Source organism: Phalacrocorax aristotelis, chromosome 8 (genome assembly GCF_949628215.1).
Source record: "Phalacrocorax aristotelis chromosome 8, bGulAri2.1, whole genome shotgun sequence".
Taxonomy (NCBI): Eukaryota; Metazoa; Chordata; class Aves; order Suliformes; family Phalacrocoracidae; genus Phalacrocorax; species Phalacrocorax aristotelis.
Window position 1 is genome coordinate 38,573,790 of NC_134283.1, and position 18,659 is coordinate 38,592,448.

The 18,659-nt window shown below is 54.9% G+C and overlaps 1 protein-coding gene across 2 annotated transcripts; it reads left to right on the forward strand.

Moving 5' to 3' along the window:
* Nucleotides 1-2,562: 2,562 nt before the first annotated feature.
* On the forward strand, nt 2,563-18,149 carry LOC142061503 (LON peptidase N-terminal domain and RING finger protein 1-like). 2 transcript variants are annotated; one of them, XM_075102653.1, is made up of 12 exons: nt 2,563-3,088; nt 6,777-6,895; nt 7,559-7,681; nt 8,446-8,577; nt 9,271-9,406; nt 10,163-10,256; nt 11,917-12,031; nt 12,674-12,795; nt 13,207-13,365; nt 14,274-14,436; nt 14,526-14,672; nt 15,761-18,149. In XM_075102653.1, exons 1-12 carry the CDS (start codon nt 2,698-2,700, stop codon nt 15,956-15,958), a joined length of 1,899 nt encoding a protein of 632 aa, XP_074958754.1. In that variant the 5' UTR covers nt 2,563-2,697; the 3' UTR covers nt 15,959-18,149. The 2 variants fall into 2 exon arrangements, with proteins under 2 accessions (XP_074958754.1, XP_074958755.1); XM_075102654.1 differs by having other exon boundaries at nt 12,716-12,795.
* Nucleotides 18,150-18,659: the final 510 nt, after the last annotated feature.

Consider the following 18,659-nt stretch of genomic DNA (forward strand, 5'->3'; position numbering starts at 1 on the left):
AGCCAAAGCACAAGCAGCGCATGTGGCTGGGAGCCAGAGGAGCTGGTTTCCTCTGCAGCAACACCTGGAACTCCTCACCCTGCACTGAACCTGGGCTGTTTCCCACCTTTAAAGTGGAAAAAAAACCCCCAACATAAAATAAATCCTATTGCGCTTTCCAAATAGTTCCTAAACATGGTGTGATCTGTTCTGTGTTAGCAAAACGTGAAGTCCTCATCTGGCCAGCAGAATGCTTAGCATTAAGCACTTAAAGCTTTTTTAAAATTTTTTTTTCTTGCAGCTATGTACTGAGTCAGCACAAGCACACCAGTGACAAGCAAAAGCATTTGGCGTTCAGAACCAGCTCAGCTCTGGATGGAATGAAGAAAACAAATTGTTCTTGCACTGGCACTAATGAAGCCTGGTTTCCAATGGACTTGCATGTCGTGGTTGATTGATTTTTAACTGCATTACTCAAAGGCGGTGGCACGTCCTCATGGCCTACAAGGCGCTGGAGAGCCCACGCAGATGAAAATAGTTGTGGAGTGAATCAGGAGGTGAGGAAAAGAACAAGGTAGGTCCCAGGAAACAGCCAGGTATCTCCCAGAAGAGCTGGCTGGGGTGATGGAAGATGCCATGCTCCTCACCTGACACTGGCTCCCTGTGGCAGAGGGCTGCTGCTCCCAAGCTGAGCCACACAAACAGGTTATGGGAGCGCTTCAGGCACATCGCTGCAAAGTTGGCTGTGGTAGCTAAAATTACCCTCATTTCATGTCTCAGGAGCCACGAACGTGTCCTTCTTGAGGGGTAGTCTGGAGGTAAAACTGGTGAGAACTCCCTGGTGGCAATCTTCTGTTTTAGTGAGTATCCAGGTTTTGGTGGAAAAACTAGCCATGGCAAAAACTAAATCATGAGAGGAGAGTGTCCGGTGCGAATGAGCCTTGCCCACCTGAGAAATGCCCATGGGAGAACTGCTGGTGGAAGTGATGTGGCAGGTCCCTCTGGGAGGGCAACCAAAGACTGATCCCGTGGATGGGGAACATGGAAAATGTCCCATGGGGCAGAGTCCCTGACAGCCCCACAATGCTCCCAGGGCGACGGCTGTCTCTAATGCCGTGCTCAGGAGGTGTTCGGGGCTGTGCTGCTAAACAGGGCCTGAGATTTTTCTAGTCTTGAAGGGATCAGTTAAAAAGATAACGGAGCAAGTAGAAAAGCCTTCCAATTTAGCTGTTGAGCTTTTAAAACCACTCATGAGCTGTTTCATGTAATCACAGTACATTTTGAAACAAAACCTGCTCCACAGCCCAAACCTCTGCCAGCCACTCCCTTAGCAGGGCATAGGAGGTTTCACCAGGACTCGTATCCCACTGGTGATCTCCCTCCCTGAGCATCCCTTCCCACGTGTGCATGGGTTTGGTTTGTTCTTGGGGACACACAAAAGAGCCCTTGGGGAATGTGCATCATCCTTACATAAAGGCTGACCTACTAAGCTCCAGGGTTACCAGATTTCAGCTGTTTTTCCCAGCACCTGCTGTGCAACAGCTGCTGGCTCCTCGCTCTATGGCTGTGTGGCTGAGGGGATGCATCTCCCGTGGGACACAGAGCCCATCTTGGGGTTCCATGAGTGGTTAGGAGACCTTCCCCAAACAGGGTCTGAACTAGTTCAGTTCTGGATAAGTAGAGCATCTGGGGGTGGTGGTTTCCGATCTCCACTGGAGGGACAGCCCTTTCCCCCACAACATCCTGCTGTGACTGGTCTGCATGGTGGGGTCTGCAAAGGAGCCTTTGGTGCGCCCCAACCTCGCCAGCCCTGGCTGCTCTGGGGTACCGCAACACGCTGCACCCCAGTCCCGCTCTGGAGAGCCTCAGCTAGCTCAGGCACCCTGCACCCTGGGCTGCTCCTGAGCACCCCAAACACCATGGGTATCTTGTGCCCCAGCCAGTCTGGAGCACCCCACCCTCCTGGCCCCATCCCGGAGCACCCTGTACCACCCAGGACTTGTGCCCCAGCCCTGACCTGCAGCACCCCAGGTACCCCAGGCAGCCCACACCATGGGCTGGCTCCAAAGTGCCCTGGCCCTACTCTGGGGCACCCCAAAACATCACCCAGCACTTTGCACCCTGGTCCTGCTTCCGAGCACCCCCAGATCCCCCCAGGTACCCTACACCCCAGCTGGTCTGTAGAGCTCCCAGCACCCCTGCATGGCCTCACACCCGTCTGCCCCCGACAGTCACTGGCACCCTGCACCCCGGCTGCTCCGGAGCCCCCCAACACCCCCGCGTCCCGGCTCCAGGGCATCGGCCCCGGAGCCCCCCAACACGCCCGGGGCGCTGCCCAGCAGCCCGCGCCCGACCCGACGCCGGGGCACACACACCCCGCATCGCCCCCGGTGCCGCTCCCGCCGCCCCCGGTACCGCCGGCTCCGTTACGAAACGCGGTCGGGGCGGGGCGGGGCGGCGCAGAGCGGCGGCGGCGGCGGCCAATGGCGGCCCCGGCAGCTCCGCCACCGGCGGCCCCCCCCGCCCCGCGGGTCCGGCTGCTCGGGGGGGGTCCTGCCCCGGCGGGACGGGACGGGACGGGACGGGACGGGGCGGGATGGGCTGAGCTGAGCCGGGCGGAGCGGAGCGGGGCGACGCGCGGGGCCCCGGTGGCGGCCGGGCTGTGCGGGCTCCGCCGGCCCTAAGGGCAGCTCCTCCTCGTCGGCTCCAACTGCTGCCATGAACCGCGGCCCCCCCGTCCCGTCCCCCCAACCCCGGGGGGCCACCCCCGCCCGGCACCCCCTCGGCCCCGGGAGCGAGGGCTTGGACATGCTGCGCTGCCCCTCCTGCCTCCTCCTCCTCTGGGAGCCGGTGACCGTGTCCTGCGGTCACTCTTTCTGCAAGCCGTGCCTCAGGGGGGCCGCGCCCCCCCGCTGCCCCCTGTGCCAGGAGAGGCTGAAGCTGCTGGGCGCCGGGGCAGCGAGGTGCAACGTGGTCCTCTGCGGCCTCCTGGAGAAATGCGTGGAGTGGAAGAGCCGGCCGGCCTGGCTGGCAGCCCGTGTCCGGGACTGCCTCACCCGTGGGGACGCGCGGGAGGCGCTGAGGATGGCTCAGAAAGGCGTCGAGCTGGGTAAGCACCACCGGGGAGCGGGGGGTGCCAGTGCTGGGTGCGGGGTGCCGATGCTGGGTGCGAGGGGCCAGCCCTACAGCCGAGACGAGGATGCGAAGGCTCTTGGAGCAGGTGGGCACCAATGTGGGTCATTTTGTCCCAGTACCGCAGTGCCGTCCGAGCCGGCGTGGACCAGAGGTGGGAGACCTGGGAAGCTGGAAGTGTCGGAAAGTCAAGGGTGGTGGGGATGGGGAGGAGGGATCCAGCTGCTGGGCATTTCTCCCATGTCCGCAGGTGTCTCCGGGGTGATGGGAGGGAGCGGGTGGCCGGGCAAGCCCCGCTGCACATCCCGGCTGCCGGGGCCGCGGGCAGGGCAGGGTGAACAGCCCCCGTCCCGTCGGCCGCATGTTTCTGGCTTTAGCAAGTGGCCGGAAAGAGCCACAAGCAGCTTCTCGCATCTTGCCGCCCGGCAATAATTCAGTGTCAGAGGAAGAGCTCTGCCCGGGGGGGTGGCCGTTATGTAAAGTAGTTGGGACTTTTCCAGTCTGGGACAGACATGTCCTGGCCCCCAGAGCCTGGCTAGGACACAGCCTTGGCCGAGCTCCTGCTGAAGCCCTACGGTGCAGGGCAGGGTGTCGTGTGTCCCCCCCTCACCGGCCCCCTTCAACCAGCTGCTGCAACCGGCTCCAGCGAGACATTTGACTGTAGGGTCAGGATTGGGCCCAGAGGGGTTGATCTGCTTTAATGTGTGGCTGTAAGTGGATTTCTTGGAAAATAATGCTTAAATAAACGGGGTTATACAATGTGATTGGAGCAGGGGGTTGGAGGCAGAAGGTCCTTTCTCCACTGGTGTTTCTATGACAGCAGTCAGCTCTTCTCCCGTGGCACAGACACTTATTCATCACCCGCTGCGAGACAAGTGCCAGAGGTTCAGGGTATGCCTGGAACCAAAGGACTAAGTGGGCCAGCCGATCCTGGTGTTGGCAGCAGAAAGCAGGTCCCTTTATGCAACTTCCTGAGGCACCCGTCTCCTACCCTGCACACCCACCCCTCAGCACAAATGCACGTGCACGGTTCTCTGGTACTGTTTGTCTTATTGCCAGACTTTGTCTGATTGGGGTGTACAATTATATATCTCTTTTTAAGAAGCCTATGTGAGTATAATGAGGAAACGTTGCAAGCTCTGTCCTCGGTCTCCCTGCACGCTCTGTTCCCCGAAGGACCGGGGAAGTCCAGCTTACGGCAATGAGGAAATTGCAATCACAGCCACAGCTCCTGTAAACCTGCATTGCTGGTGCTGCTCAGGCTCAGCCATGTGGGTGGTGCTTTCAGGACATGTTTTCCAACTCCTGCAGCCTGCAGACCGCTTGCAGGCTGTACAGCTTCTTACGGGCTCTCCTTGGCTTTTAAACATAACCACTGATAAATGTTCAACCCACGAGAATGATTTTTTTTGTGGTTCAGCGTTGCATGATGGGCCAGTTTGCTCAGCACAGCCCACAGAGCAGCTCTCTTCGCTTGGGAGAAGATAAATTGTCAACTCTTGTCTCCTGTTTTTCTCAGTGAACACAATATATGCACTGTAACGCGTAACACAGGAGGCCTCCCGACACGCCTGGAGCCAGGAGGCTGGGGAGCTCGATCAGTCACTCATCAGCTGCCAGGGCCGCCAGCTGGCTTACGTCCCTAATGTCTAATGATACCATAGATCAAAAATAGCTGCAGCAGAAGAGAAATGCAGAATTCATAGCCTCGTTTTACACATATTGTTTTTACCAGATCAGTAGCTTTATTGCCGGGCTGTGCAAATGTTCGAATGGGTTTGCCCACATGGAAAATAAGCCTCTAGACTTTGTACCTGTTTGTTTATCTCCACCTGTCACTAGGGGCTGGAATATTTCGTCTCTGGATGCATGCTTGCAGGATGGGGAATTGAGCAGCAAGTTCCACATTTGCTGACTTGAGCCCTAAGGTCCTGGCTAACATTATACATGAAAATAACCTCCAAGGGATCAGAGGTTGCTCTGCTGCACAGCTCAGCATGGCCAGTGCAGCCTTGGTGCAGGAGCGGCTGGGGCTGGGCTCTCTGCTGCTTTCCAGGTTGTGGTGGCACCTTGAGCCCCAGACAGAGAGCAGGGTCTCCCTGTGCTCTGTGCTGGGCATGGGGACAAAAGCAGGTGATATCCATGGCAGAGCTCCTCCATGATAAGACATGGTATGTGCCTGGGCAGATCGGTGGGCGCCTGGGCATGTGACAGCAGAGGCAGGCAGGGGTGCGGGCAGATGCCAGCTTCCTGCGCCCTGCTGTCACAGGGCTGCTAGTCCGGACCCACAGTTTGCTGGCAGAGCTGCGTCAGCACCATGTGTGAACCAGGGCAGGAAGAAAGGAAAGGCTGCTGGGGTTGGGAGTGCAGGAGGCATCATCAGCAACCATATCTCCTGATGCCCAGCCCCCTGGACCTGGCTCATCCTGGTAGGAGCTGCTGGCCCTTCAGCAAAGCGGTGCTGCCAGCCCTGCTTTGCCATAGTAAATGCAGTGCTGGTGCCTGCTAATGGTGCCTAATTTATGATGCAGGTTTGGCCTCAGAGCCAGCATCCTGCTAGTGATGGTCAGCACTGGGGGTGGGACGCAGGGCTGGGTACACGGATCTGTTGCCTTAGCTAGAAAGCCAGCAGCGTGATGGATGTAGGTCATCTCCGCGGCAAGCTGTGATATAACGGGGTGGGTCTGGGAATCCTCCACAACAAGTTCAAACCCACAAATGTAACCACACCTGGTTACTCCATGCACTGCCCTGTGTGGGCTTTTGGGCTGCTGCTCTCTCATACTCCCTGACATCCCCCCACCCCAATTCCCCTGCTGGCAGTGCTGGTAGAAAGGAAGGTTTTTGTGGGATTTCCATGATGCAGGAGAGAAGAGGGTCTCGCTGCCCATTATTTAGGAGCAGGCAAGAGCATGTGGGGTGCCCACCACTGTGACACTTGGGATGCCATGGCCAGCAGCGCCTGCGGGAGATGTGCCCCCCTGCTACTGAGATTCCATCAGTGATATCTCACTGGCGAGGAACTGGATACTCAGGTTCCTTCGTCTGTTTTGGGAAACCTCAGCCCTTTCTCATACTTGGAAACCCTAAGTCATGTTGCTGGCCTTAGATCCTTGCAGCCCCCGGTTTCTCCTCCTCTGCCCTGGGAGAGTGGTGGCAGCCAGGTGGGTCCGGGAGGCTCCCTGATGTTTTGGGATCGCAGGTCTCTGCAGCTGCAGGCTCTTTTGATAATGCATTATTGGGGCTTCGCTGGGTGAATCACATTGCAGAGCCTCCCGTGGCAACAGCCCCCATCGGGAGTATGTGTATGGTACAGCCTTTTTGCTGCATCCCACAAGGGTGGATGAGAGCCCAGATCTCAGCATGGCTGAGCCCCAAGGCAGTGGTTGGGCCCCTTGGCTGAGGGCATTCGGTGGAGATGGTGAAAAGCAAAGGGAAGAGCCTCAAAGAGATTAAAACCAGATATTTAGGGAAAATAACTTCCTTGCTGAGACTTATGAGGCCAGCAACTCCTGCTGAAGAAGACCGCAGGAGCTGGCTGTGCTCAGTATGAGGGAGCAGCACAGGGGCTGTCCTGCTGTGGTGGGATTTCTCTGGCCTCATCCAGCCCCGCTGCCTCACCACACACGGACTCATCACATGAGTGACGACATATCTCTTTGCAGCCCCAGATGCCAGCTCCCTGCGGCTGTGCCGGGCAGAGGTGTTTGTGGCGCTGGGACAGCACTCGCGGGCACTGGAGGACCTGGACGCCGTGTGCAGGGCTGAGCCTGGAGAGCACGAGGTGAGTGGAGGGGAGGCCCCATTGGCCAGCTGTACTTGGAGCCAAATCTTACTCTATGGGAGCAGTTTCTCCCTTTCCTGAATTCTCCTAGCCGTTGGATTCATCCCGCACAGAAAAACACCTGCCAAACCTATTAAGTTGCAAATCCGGGCTGCAAGTGCTGTGTTGCACTAAAGGGAGAGGTCCAGTGCCGCATCCAGCCGTGCTGGCATGCAGGCAGTGAGGGCACGTAGCCATGCTGGTGTGCAGGATCGCAGCTGGGGGCTTGGGGAGGTGTTGGCTGGAGGCTGAGCTGCTCTTGAGAAATCAGGCGTGGGAGCTCACCCGCCGATTTGTGAAGCATTTGTTGGCAGTGGTTTTGCAGCTTCAAAGGCAGAAGCCCTTGACTCCTTCTCTGGGTCTCAGTAGGGTTTGTTTGCTTGGCTTTTGCAACTGCTGCATTTTGGAAGAGTCCTGTTTTATGGGTACCTGGCTGTGAGTGGATCTTGGGCAAAAAGGACAAGACTGAGCATGGGAGCAGTGATGTGTCTGGGTGCTTTGGCCTGGGACAGGAGCAGGCAGGAGGCTGCAGGGAGATTCCCTCAGGGCTCACATGGGAGCTGAAGGGACCTGTGCTCAGCTGGTCACTGTCTCATAGTCACTGCAGGTTTTTCTGCTCTGCAGGGCTTCTTCAGGAAAGGGAAGGTGCTTCTGGAGATGGGACAGAGAGCTGAAGCCTTGCTGGCGTGGGAGCACTGCCTGATGCTCAGTCCCCATTTCCACCCTGCTCGAAGAGAGATGGAGAAGGTATGTGGGCCATATCATGGTGGGGTCCTGTGTCCTCGCATCAGACAGGGAGATGCCCTTGTCCTCTGAAAGGCTCATGTCCATCATGATCATGCTGCTCTGGCCAGCATTGGGAGATCAGGTGAAGTCGGGTCTTGGTCCAAGAGTCTTCCCATCACTCTGATGCAGGTTCACCCATGAAGAAAACTCCCCTTCCTCAGTCCGTATCTTCAAGTCTCAGGTTTTGCTGGGTTTAGATGCTGACGTGGCATGAGGTGGGTTTCCAGGCAACATCAGTAGTCACCCAAGGCAAAGCAGCCAGCTGAAAACTGCCACTGGAGAGTCAGTGACTTTTCTGCAGATGATTTCAGGCCGGCACCCACCTGTGTACCAAAACCACTGTCACTGGGGGGCCTCCAGCAATGTCCCTGGCATGGGGACTTCGTGCCATGAATGGACACTTGCCCTCCAGGGGGGAAAGGGCAGGGGAATGGTGAATGACCTTGTACCCTTCACAGCTCACTCCCGTGCTGTTCTCTGTGGGTGATGGAGAACACGCATCTCACCCCTTAAAATACATCATTTTGTTTGCTGCCTCATGCCTCTTTCTTCCTTACATGCTGCTAAGGCATTTGTTTGGCAGAGAGCTCAGCCAGAACTGAAACAAGTGACCCCGACGTGCCCTGCGGTGAGCAGGAAGCTGCTTCGGGGAAGGAGGGAGCATAGCAGCCCACCTCCCTGCTTCCTTCTCCCAGCACGCCCTGAGCCCCACTTTCTCCTTGCAGGTCCTCATGCGGGAGGATGCTCCTCAGCCACACACAGCTGCTGCACAGCTGGGTGATGCTCACCAGGGCTTGACTGGTCCCCAGGTTGATGGACGGAGCCCTGCACTCCCATTGTCTTCTGCACAAGCTCAGGTGAGAAAGCCTACAACCATCTGAGTCTGTGATGGACTTACTGTCCCTCTAGGACATCCCAAATTGGGGTTTCCAATGATGGGAAAGGAGGTGTGATAAGGGGAGGCTGTGCAGGACCATAGCCGTGCGCACGCAGTTGCGTGCTGGGAGAGCAAAAACACCATCGGAACTGATGCTATGGAGATTGGGGAAACAGGAGGCTTGCTGTCTCCATTCCTCTCCCAGTTTTATGCTGCAATACTTCAGGTAAGATTTTAGACTCTCCTTGTTTTTAAAACAGCCAAGTCAAATTACATTCACCTGAAACAAACAAAAAAAATCAGTTTTAATGTTGGTTTTCATCCCAAAATTTTCATTTGGGAACAGTTCAGACCATTAGCAGCTATTAAGGAAAGCTCATCTTCTGCAATTTGCTTTCTATGGATAAATTTGTCAGGTTTGGAAAGGGGGGAAAATCAGAGAAAATGGGCTCAGATACACCCAAATACCAGGTGGTACACGTGGACAGAGTAATCCATGTTTTAGCTGTGAGATGTCTATGAAGGCCATGCTCTCCTGCTGTCCTGCAGATGCAAGATATACACCAACACACCAGAAAAACTCCTGGTGCTATCGGGCTTGGTGGGGTGTGTGGGGCAGCGTATTCAGAGGGGGGAGAGGTTTTGGCCTTGATTTAATCTTTGATGTGTCTAGGATCAGGAGGGAGAGCTGCCTGATGGCGGAGGGGATGCTGAGCCTGAACATGGCCAGGGGACAGCCGCCCTTTCCCAGCCGGGGCAATGGCAGGAACCGGAGACTTCGGCAGAGGGCCAGGGCCAATGGTTGGTAGGTGAGTGTTGTCAAAGGTACCAAAATCTAATCTCATGCAAAATACTTGTTTAAAATCCATTTTGGCACTGAAAACTTAGTGTTTGCGCCGTGTGCCAGCTCAGTGAGCAAAGATCCCAGGGACACCCGACGGGGCAGCTCTGGCCCAATCTTCCTGTGCTGAGCTGGTGCATGTACAGCAAACCTTTGGGTGTCATTGGTGAAAAGTTCTTGCTAAAGCCGGACATCACTTGCTCCCTGTGTGGAGCCAGGGAGGGGCTTCCTTTAGTTCCCATGGGGTTTAAATCAGAACTTAAATTCCCTTGCGAGGGACACAGCATGTCCTGCTGCACTGGGGGAAGCGGCACCTCCATTGGCATTAACTTGCCATCAGTGTCCAGCCAGATGGCTTCCACTTAGGTGGGTTTGCATAAAGCAGTGATATTGCCTTGTGGCAGGTCTCCAGAGACCTCCATCTGGGAGCTGCTTAGGCCACTTCACCTCCCAGTGCCTCAGTTTCCTTGCCTGAAAAAGAGGTAGGGAGACACCATCTTCCTCTACCAAGTACCATGAGACCCACTGATGGAAAAGCTGTGGATGGACATGGATGGGTTAATAAGTGGGTTTATGTCACATTTCCTAGAGGTTTTGTTTTAACCTTCAAAGTACTTTGTGTAGCAGCTAACTACTTGCACCTCAGAACAAGATCAGAAAGCAAAGAGTCATTTTCAGGATTGAAATGGGGGTATTCTTCTCTTTCCTTCTCTTCTGCCACTAGATAATGAAGAGGAAACAGCAACAGCTAGGGGTACCCAGACATGCCTCGGGGAGCTGCTGAGCGTATCTGACTTGGAGTGTTCCCTCTGCATACGGTGAGTTCTTTGGCGGGAGAGCTTTTAGGATGAGGAATTAGCACCTGCTGGGTTTTCTTCCCTGGTGTGGACCTTTCTTCACATCTTCATAGCAAACTCAGTCCCCAGTACTGCCAAAATGCAGGTTTCAGTAGAGATAACAGATAAGAGGGGAGGACAAGGGCATGCTTTGCCCTGTCAGGCTATGAGAGCTCAGATCGCCCTGTCTCAGGGCGCAGCATTGTTAGATCTGTATCGCTTGGGACATTGGAGCGGAGGTGGGGATGTTCAGCGGGGTCAGAGACTGAAAGCTGTGGTTGCCCTTTGTAACTGCAGGCTGGAACAGGGAGGTGTTGCCCCAGGGAAATACCATCAGCAGCAGGGGAGCTGCAAACCCAGAAGGGAACATTGCTGGGCTCTGTGCCTGGACATAGAAGAGGGGACCAGGTAGTGCCTGTGTCTTCTGACTCAGGGCTGGGGAAAGGCTGGACACTGCCACAGGGCATGCTGAAACCAGGCTGTTATTTCTGGCGTGTCCCATACCCATGAGGAGTTGTGCAAGCGGCTGCTGGCAGAGGGCTGGGTGTTGCGCTGCCAGACGTGCAAGATGGTCAAGGTCTCCTGTATGGGAGCTTCTTCCAGGTCTGGGAATGGCATGGGGGAATGGCATGGGGTGGGGGGAGAAATCAGGGCTGTTTCTGATCTGAATTAGGTGAATTTAGGTCTCTTCTGAGAGCAGGGAAACAATGTTCAGGAGTCAGGGCCCAGTGCTGAGCAGGGCTTTCCCGAGACCTTAATTTCATTTCTGATCCTGGAGCTATCGGTGAGCAACCTGAGCGCTCACTGCCAGCTCTGCTCTTGGAGCAGGGGAGAAGGAGGCACTTTCCCGTTGCTGCCTTTTGGGCTACACACCACTGTGGGTCCCTGGGGAGCTGCACCCCTGCCAGGACCGAGGGGTGCCATGTGTGTACTGATGGGGTCCATGGGGACCCTGCAGGGATGAGGAGCAGTGCTCAGGCCTGGGACTGTTCTCATCTTACATCATTGTGCAAGTCCAACAGTCTGAGGCCAGACTTCTAATTAAAGGAGTAAGCCAGTTAGGAACTTTTACAGGAGTTATGAGCAAAGCTTAGCCCATTCAGCTTTAGTGAAGGTGAGCTTCATAGCCATGGGCTGCCAGGGCTTGGAAGACATGGCACGAGATTGCTTTCCATGGTGTTGCATCTCTGCAGCATCGCTGTTTTCCATGCAGAAGGCTGGTGAAGGCAGCAGATTTCCCTTGAAATGGTAGGAGGGGGCATGGGGAATGCCTCATTCCTGCTGGAAGCAAAATCGCTTCCTCTCAGCAAGGTGATTCACGGAAGATGCAGGTACAAGGCTGGGGATAGCCAGAAACTACCGCCACGGCTTTGCCCACTCTGACCTGCTCAAGCCTTGCAGCACCAGCCTGGGCCTCTGCAAGTCCCTGAGTGCTTTGTGGGATCCCCTGCTGAGGGGCTGAGACCAGCCGGGTGCTGAGACCAACTAAAAGCAGGGTGCTGAGCCAGGCCTGTGGAATGACAGTTTTGAGGGCACCCAGCCCTGTGGACAGAGGCTCTGTTAACTCTCTCTCTGCTGGGCTTACCAGCTCTCCTTCCCCTGCATTGCTCTCTGCAGTTCATTGACTTTGGTCCCTTTGCAGGTTGTTCTTTGAGCCGGTGACGACGCCGTGCGGGCACACCTTCTGCAAGGAGTGCCTTGAACGCTGCCTGGACCACCGGCCCAACTGCCCCCTCTGCAAACAGAGCCTGAGAGAGGTGAGGGCACGTATCCTGTGGGAGGGAGCCCAAGGGAGAGATGGGCACCAGCTCCAGCTGCCGGCAGCGTGTCCAGGGCTGGGGTGGGAAGGTGCAATGCTTGCATGCTAGTGGCTCCCTGGTGTGACAGTGTCAGCTCCATTCACTTGTGAATGACCAGACAGTTGATAATTAAGACCAAGAGATTCATTTCCACAAGATGCCACAGTGATTTAGTAAGATTGTAAACAGGACTGAGAGATGTAGAGAGAGAGGAAGAAAGAAGCAAATGCTAATTGCTTTAAAAAATGGAAATGGATGGAAAACCTGCTAGCTTGGAGATTTTATTTAATCTTTAATGAAAAGGGATTCAGATAAGACCATCAGGAAAATCAGGTTGTCATACAAGGACTGCATCACTGTCAGAGACAGGATACTGAGTTGGACAGGCCCTGGGTCTGAGCTGTGTCTGGAGGTCTCGGTGGAGCTGACATCCCATCCTGCTAGGTGGCTCAACATCCCCCAATAGGTTTTATCCCTGACTTTCTCTGATCTAAAATTACCCTCAGCTCCAGTGAAAGTAAGTGTGATTCAGAGTCTGGCAGGGCCTCAGGGCTCCCCCCTGCTCTTCTCCAACCTGTTTCTGGGTATAATTTCTTTCAGTACCTGAAGGCTGGAAGCTACAGCCCCACTGTGCTGTTGCAGGACATTATGCTGGCCATCTTCCCCACACAGCTGGCTGAGCGCCGGGACCTGCATCGGGCTGAGATGGCAGAGCTCTCCAAGTAAGCAGGGACCTGCTCCAGTGCGCATGCATGTGCATGTGTGCATGGCAGCCAGGAGGGGCTCCGAGGGGGCTGTCCACACCACATACCATTGCTCTGGCTTGGTTCTGCTCAGGTGATGTCTGTCTTGCTTCTAGGACCATGTCACAGTAGTGCTGGTTAGGTGCAGATGTACGCCATGGGCACCTGGGGATGAGGGAACATCTCTGCAAGGAGCTGTTTTGTGGGCAGAGTCTGCCCTTGGGCTCTTGGTGAGCAAAGAGGAAGCTCTGGTGTGCTCTGTGCCACAGCATCACTTCTTGGGCTAAAGGACATGTCTGGTTCTGGGGAGCAGCCGATGCAGAGCTCTTGGGATGGTATTGGCTGATGGAACTGGAAGGTTTCATGGTGGTCTCTCCTCCTGTCCCTCAGCCTGACAAAGAACATACCCATCTTCGTATGCACAATGTCCTTCCCAGGCATCGCTTGCCCTTTGCACGTCTTCGAGCCTCGCTACCGCCTCATGATCCGGCGGTGCCAGGAGACTGGCACGAGGAGGTTCGGCATGTGTATATACGAGAATGGGAAAAGGTGAGCTTCTGGGCAAGGCGGATTCCTTCTGCCCTGGCTGATTTGCCCCTCTCTGCCCCAGTCCAAAGTGTCTGAAGTCCTGAGTAATTTGGAGAGGAGGAATAAGTGCAACTTCCTACCCCACTGCACCCTGCAGATAAAATCAGCAGGAAGGTGGTGCATTCCCCACACAGCCCAGTGAAACGGGATCTCCCTGCTTCCTGGTATCACACCAACCAGACAAGGAATGGGGCCAGGGCTGGGGCTGGCAGGGCCAGCGGTGGCTGTTAAATACAATGGTCTGGGAACAGCTTCTGGCTCAGGACGTCTCTGAGCTGCACGGTTCCCTGGCCATGTCCTCCAGCTCCTCTGAGTGAGCACTTTAAAATTGCCATATTTCTCATACTCTGTGTGTGAGAGGACACTGGGCTAAATGGGCTTTTGTTTGGTGCAGTGTGGCCATCCTTATGTTCCTGGCAGCACCCCCAGATCTCAGGTGGCCTCAGTCTCCAGGCTCCTAACCCAAGTATTATGTTAAATACCTGTATTTACATTACATGTCATCCCCGTGCTCCAGTCCTGTTCAAGTGAAATGAAATAAATAACATTTTCTGGGCTTTGGGAGGATGTCTCTGCAATGGATGGTGTCTTAAGGACCACTGGACATCAGGGCAGTATGAGGACACAAGTCATTTTGGAATAAGGCAAATCCAAGGGAGTGTGGACAGTGTGCTTGCTATTCCCTGCCCTCTTAGCAGAAAGTGGTAACTCAACAGGGTTGAATGAATCTCCAAATTTGCCCCCTCCCAGCCAGCTTGTTCCTGGGCCTTTTCCTCCCTGAAGGTGGTGCCTTCAGGAGAAGCAGCTCTCCCACCACTGGTATCCCAGTTCAGCTCATCTTTTCTCTCCCTGGCTCCTTGCTATGTCAGCTTTGCTGACTATGGCTGCATGCTGGAGATCCGGCAGATCGAGCTGCTGGCGGACGGGAGGTCCTTGGTGGACACCATTGGCAGGAGGCGGTTCCGGGTGCTGAGGCGCGGACACAGGGATGGCTACAACACTGCTGACATCGAGTACTTGGAGGACAAGAAGGTGAGGGCAGGGCCAGGGCAAAAGCCCCCGCTCTGATGGGGCAGAGCATCCCCATGGACACCTTCTGCATTCCTCTTCCCTCCACACAGGTGGCGGGGGAGGAGCTGCAGGAGCTGCAGTGCCTGCACGAAAGCACCTACCGCTTAGCTCAGCGGTTCTGTGAGCACGGAGACCTTGCCTCCAGGTACATATTGATGCAGCATGGACCACTGCCGGAGAAGGAAGAGGACATCCAGGTAACACCCTCAGGGGAGGGATGCTCTAAATAGAGAGGGTACCAAGAGAGCATCTGAAGCAGCGCCTTTCCTGCGCTGACCACCCTGCTTCCTTGCTCGGCTCCCCACCAAGATGCGCAAAACAAACCCTGTTTTTCATCATTCCCACTACTGGTTACAGCACCTCTCATTCAGAGATACGGTAGGGCCTATTTGTTAAAGCTGTTTAACATTTCTTGATGGTTTTAAACTGTTCTTGGAAACTGAGCACTGAGTTTTAAAAGCTTTCCCAGACTCTTTTTCCTAAACGACAACCAAGAAACTGAACTGCCTGAATTTGGGCAAAGAACTGAACCCCACAGCTCAGAGAGTTTGCAGTCTCTTCTCTCATCATGTTCCTTTGAAACAGCCATAGCTGGCCAGAGGAGCTGAGAAGGCATGATCTAGTTTGCTTATTAAGTTCCTTGACAAATTCAGATTCTGGAGGAAAAAAAAAAACAAAACCAAAATTTAGTTCTCACTCCTTTGAGAAAGTGTTTCCTGCCTGGACCATTACAAATATGCTCTTGCGGCCTTCTCCCAGGCTAAGACTGTCCTGGCCAGCAGTCACATCAGTGCTGTGCTTAAAGTTACAAAATGATTCATCCTCCTTCAGCTGAATTGAGCATTTCCTTCTCAGTTTGGCTCAGGTTTTAAAAAAGATAGTTTGCAATAGCACTGCCTAGCGGTTGTGCCTGCCTGGCCTGTGCCTTGCCTCTTCGAGTGATGATAAAAGACACCGACCACTCAGGATTTGGCCCATGTTTACAAAAGGCATTGCCTTGAACAAGGAAACGCACAAGATATTTCTTTGTCTCTTTAGTATAGACTTTTTCCTAGTTACATCTGTGTCTGGAGACTCCCTGGGGAATGCTTGTCTGGAAATTAAATTAGTTTATCCAGCAATTTTGAGCCTGGACAGACAAAGGGCAGTTCAGAGGCATACCTTAGCCAAAGCTGGCATTGCTATCCTGACAACAGCAAATGTTTCCCATTAGTGATGCCGCCCAAAGGCTATGCATTTGCCTTGCAGTTCCTGAAGTGGGGATCTCTCCCTCTCTCCCCTCCAGGCTTCGGCAGATGGCCCGACATGGTGCTGGTGGCTCATCTCCATTCTGCCCCTTGACCCGTCCTACCAGCTGAACCTCTTTTCCACCACCTCGCTGCGTGCCCGCCTCACCCAGCTGCAGCTCATCCTCACTGCCCTGCTGCAGCAGCCCCGCACCGGGCAGCCGCTGCCCGAGTGCAGCCCCCGGGGCCGTGTCTGAGCTCCTCAGCCCCCGGCCTCTCCGCAGGGCAGACCTCCTCCGCCTTGGGTTTCTCTGTGTGTTGCTTCATGGTTTTGTGTGTGGTTTGAGCCCCCCTGAAAGCAACCTCAGAGATGACCTGGGCAGCCTCTGCCCGGCTCGGTGGGGCCGATGCTGTACCGGCAGCGACCCTACGCCGTCCATGACGCCTCTTGGAGCTGCTCAGTGACACAGCCGTGTCGTGCCACCAAAGGAGGGACTGGGATGGAAAGCTGGGTTGCATCTCGGGAACCAAAATAACTTCCTGAGCTGCTTTGGCACTAGGGAGGATTCTCCCTAGGGCAGAGGACCGTGTGCCAGGATTGCCTCGGTTTTGGCTCTCTCCTTTGAAGGACAATGTAGGGGTTTTTAGTAGATGGTCCTGCTCCATGCAGCAGATTTAGAGGCTTGGGAGAGGTGGCACCGGGAGAGAGAGAGGAGCCAACAGCTTGCCCCAGCCCTGGGAGCTGACAGCTCTGCGTCTGCTTATGACTTCAACTTAATTTCTATTCAAATGAGAAGAAAGGTTAAATTAAACAATCCTTCTAACCACCTCCATAGCCACACGGCAAGGAGATGCTGCTCTCCTAATGTGCCTGGGTCCTGACGTCCCCTTCCCACTGCTCTGCTCGGTGCTCTGCTGCTCACTGGCCACTTCCCTGGGCTGGAGGTGTGCTGGAGGCTGCCGGCTACTTCCCTGACTGCCAGCTCCACTGCCGTGAAGGGCCAGGGGGAGGTGGGGATTTGGCAGCATTGGTGCTTTTCCCCCCACCCAAGGCTGCTGTTCCTGAGCCTGACTGGGTTCAGGTTGCAGGGTCGGACCTGGGGGGCTGGAAGGAGCTGATGGCACGAGAGACTTAAACCTGGAGGTGGTTTTGTGACACTTTCTGCTCCTTGACCAGTGCAATTTTCCAGTGTTCAGTGGTTCTTGTGAACTTTCTGCCTCCTCAGGAGAAAATCAGGATCTGAGCTGAGGCCGGATCCTTGCACTTGGGACCTGAAACAATTCAGGATCCCCCAAAAGAGCACAGGGTGAAGTCAAAGGGAACTCAACCTCTGGAGAGGTGGGGAACGGGTAGGACCAGTGACCAAGGCTGTGAGCTCCATGGCAGGGGAGCAGGTGCCTGTCTGCAAGTGGCTGGCTGCTGCTTGTCTTTATACACAGCGAAAAGACTATCTCTCTGGACAGACTAGGCTTTCCTCAATAGAAATCCTGAAGGTTTGGGATTTGCCTCCCATCTGTAATTTCAGTGGCTTTGGGTTGAATTACAGGAGTCACATCCACTTAGTCATTGGATTAACATTGCTTTCAGAATTTTATCCCTTCTCTCAAGGGCTCCACACCCCATCTGGGGACTCAGTGGGCTGTCGAACATATGTGTGGGAGAGAAAATTGGGCTGGGCCCACAGAGTTCCGTACTGCATGTGTTGCTGGGCTGAGCCTGGGGCAGGAGGCTCTGGACACAGCTCTGGAGTGGTCCCTGCCCAGGGCAACTTGCCTTTCCCTGTCCTGCCCTCTCCAGGAGCAAGAGGTTCGGTCTCTCCTCTCCAGCAAAGTGCCTCCCTGGAGCAACAGTCAGGGGGAGCTGAGGGCTCGCTCCCCGGGGACCATAGCAAGCACAGGGCTGCAGAGGACAACTGAAATCTGGATCTGCTCCTCTACCTTTAGGCCATGTCCTCCCACACTTTGCTGCTGTCTCTGGGGTACCATGGCTCTCCCAAGGGGCTATGTTCTTGGGATGTTGGATCGGGGTGGGCAGGGGTAAGGGATGGAGGGATGCCTCACAGTCCCAGGGCAGATGCCACTGAAGTTTGGGAAGTGCCTTTCTTTTCCACAGGGTCGATGTGAGCTCACCTGGTGATACCCCCAACCCTGAGCCCCTCACCTACCCCCACTGCCTGTTACCCAGGTGTGGGAGCTCCCTTGACTGCTGTGGGTCCCTTTAGCAAGGGCGTGGTGTGGAGGGATGCCGGGGAGAAGTGTGGGTCTGCACCATGTCCCTGCTGGGGGAGAGCTGGGGACCAGAGCTGCATCTGCCTGGCTGCTTTGGGAAGGGACTCGTGCAAATCGCTCCAGTTTGCTTGGAGTGCCTTCGGGGTTTATGTTAGTATCTTTGCTCTTTGAATTAAATTTTTTTCCTGGTCATTGAAATAAAGACCTGTTTTTTTGGTTGTTGTTGTTTTGTTTCTGGTGTTTAAGTTTTGGCTGCTCATTGATGAAAGTGCTTGGGCATCACCAGGGAGATTTGGGGAAGCATGGAGAGGTTATACCCTGTCCTTCACACAGCAACTTAGACAGTGAATGCAGTCCAGCAAAGGTAGATGGCAACAAGGGAAAAAAAAACATAAGGTGGTTTTCCTTGCAGAAAGTGAGCATGAGAAACAAGGCAGGAGGGACTAGCTTCTGCTTGTCATTGCAGCTGAAGGCTTTGGGGAAGGATGGGAAGCAGGAGATGAGTCTGGTAGAGATGAAGACCCTGGAGGGTGTCTGTCCCTTGAATACTGTGGAGAGCATCTGTCCCTGTCCCCTGCTTTGCAACTGTGGGCAGAGGGCTGTGAGCTGGGAGCAGGTTTGCTTTTGGCAGCTGGCATTAGGGATGAGTGCCAATCCAGGGAGACACACACAGACTTTAGAATGAGAGGGTGGTCCTGATGGAGAGGGGATGGTCTTCAACCCTGAGCA

Bases quoted from the DNA above. Each gene is read 5' to 3' on its own strand.
- LOC142061503 (XM_075102653.1), top strand. From the start codon at position 2,698: ATGAACCGCGGCCCCCCCGTCCCGTCCCCCCAACCCCGGGGGGCCACC. The intron at 9,407-10,162 runs GTGAGTGTTGTC...TTCTGCCACTAG, and splicing joins CCAGGGCCAATGGTTGGTAG to ATAATGAAGAGGAAACAGCA. The intron at 14,673-15,760 runs GTAACACCCTCA...TCTCCCCTCCAG, and splicing joins AGAAGGAAGAGGACATCCAG to GCTTCGGCAGATGGCCCGAC.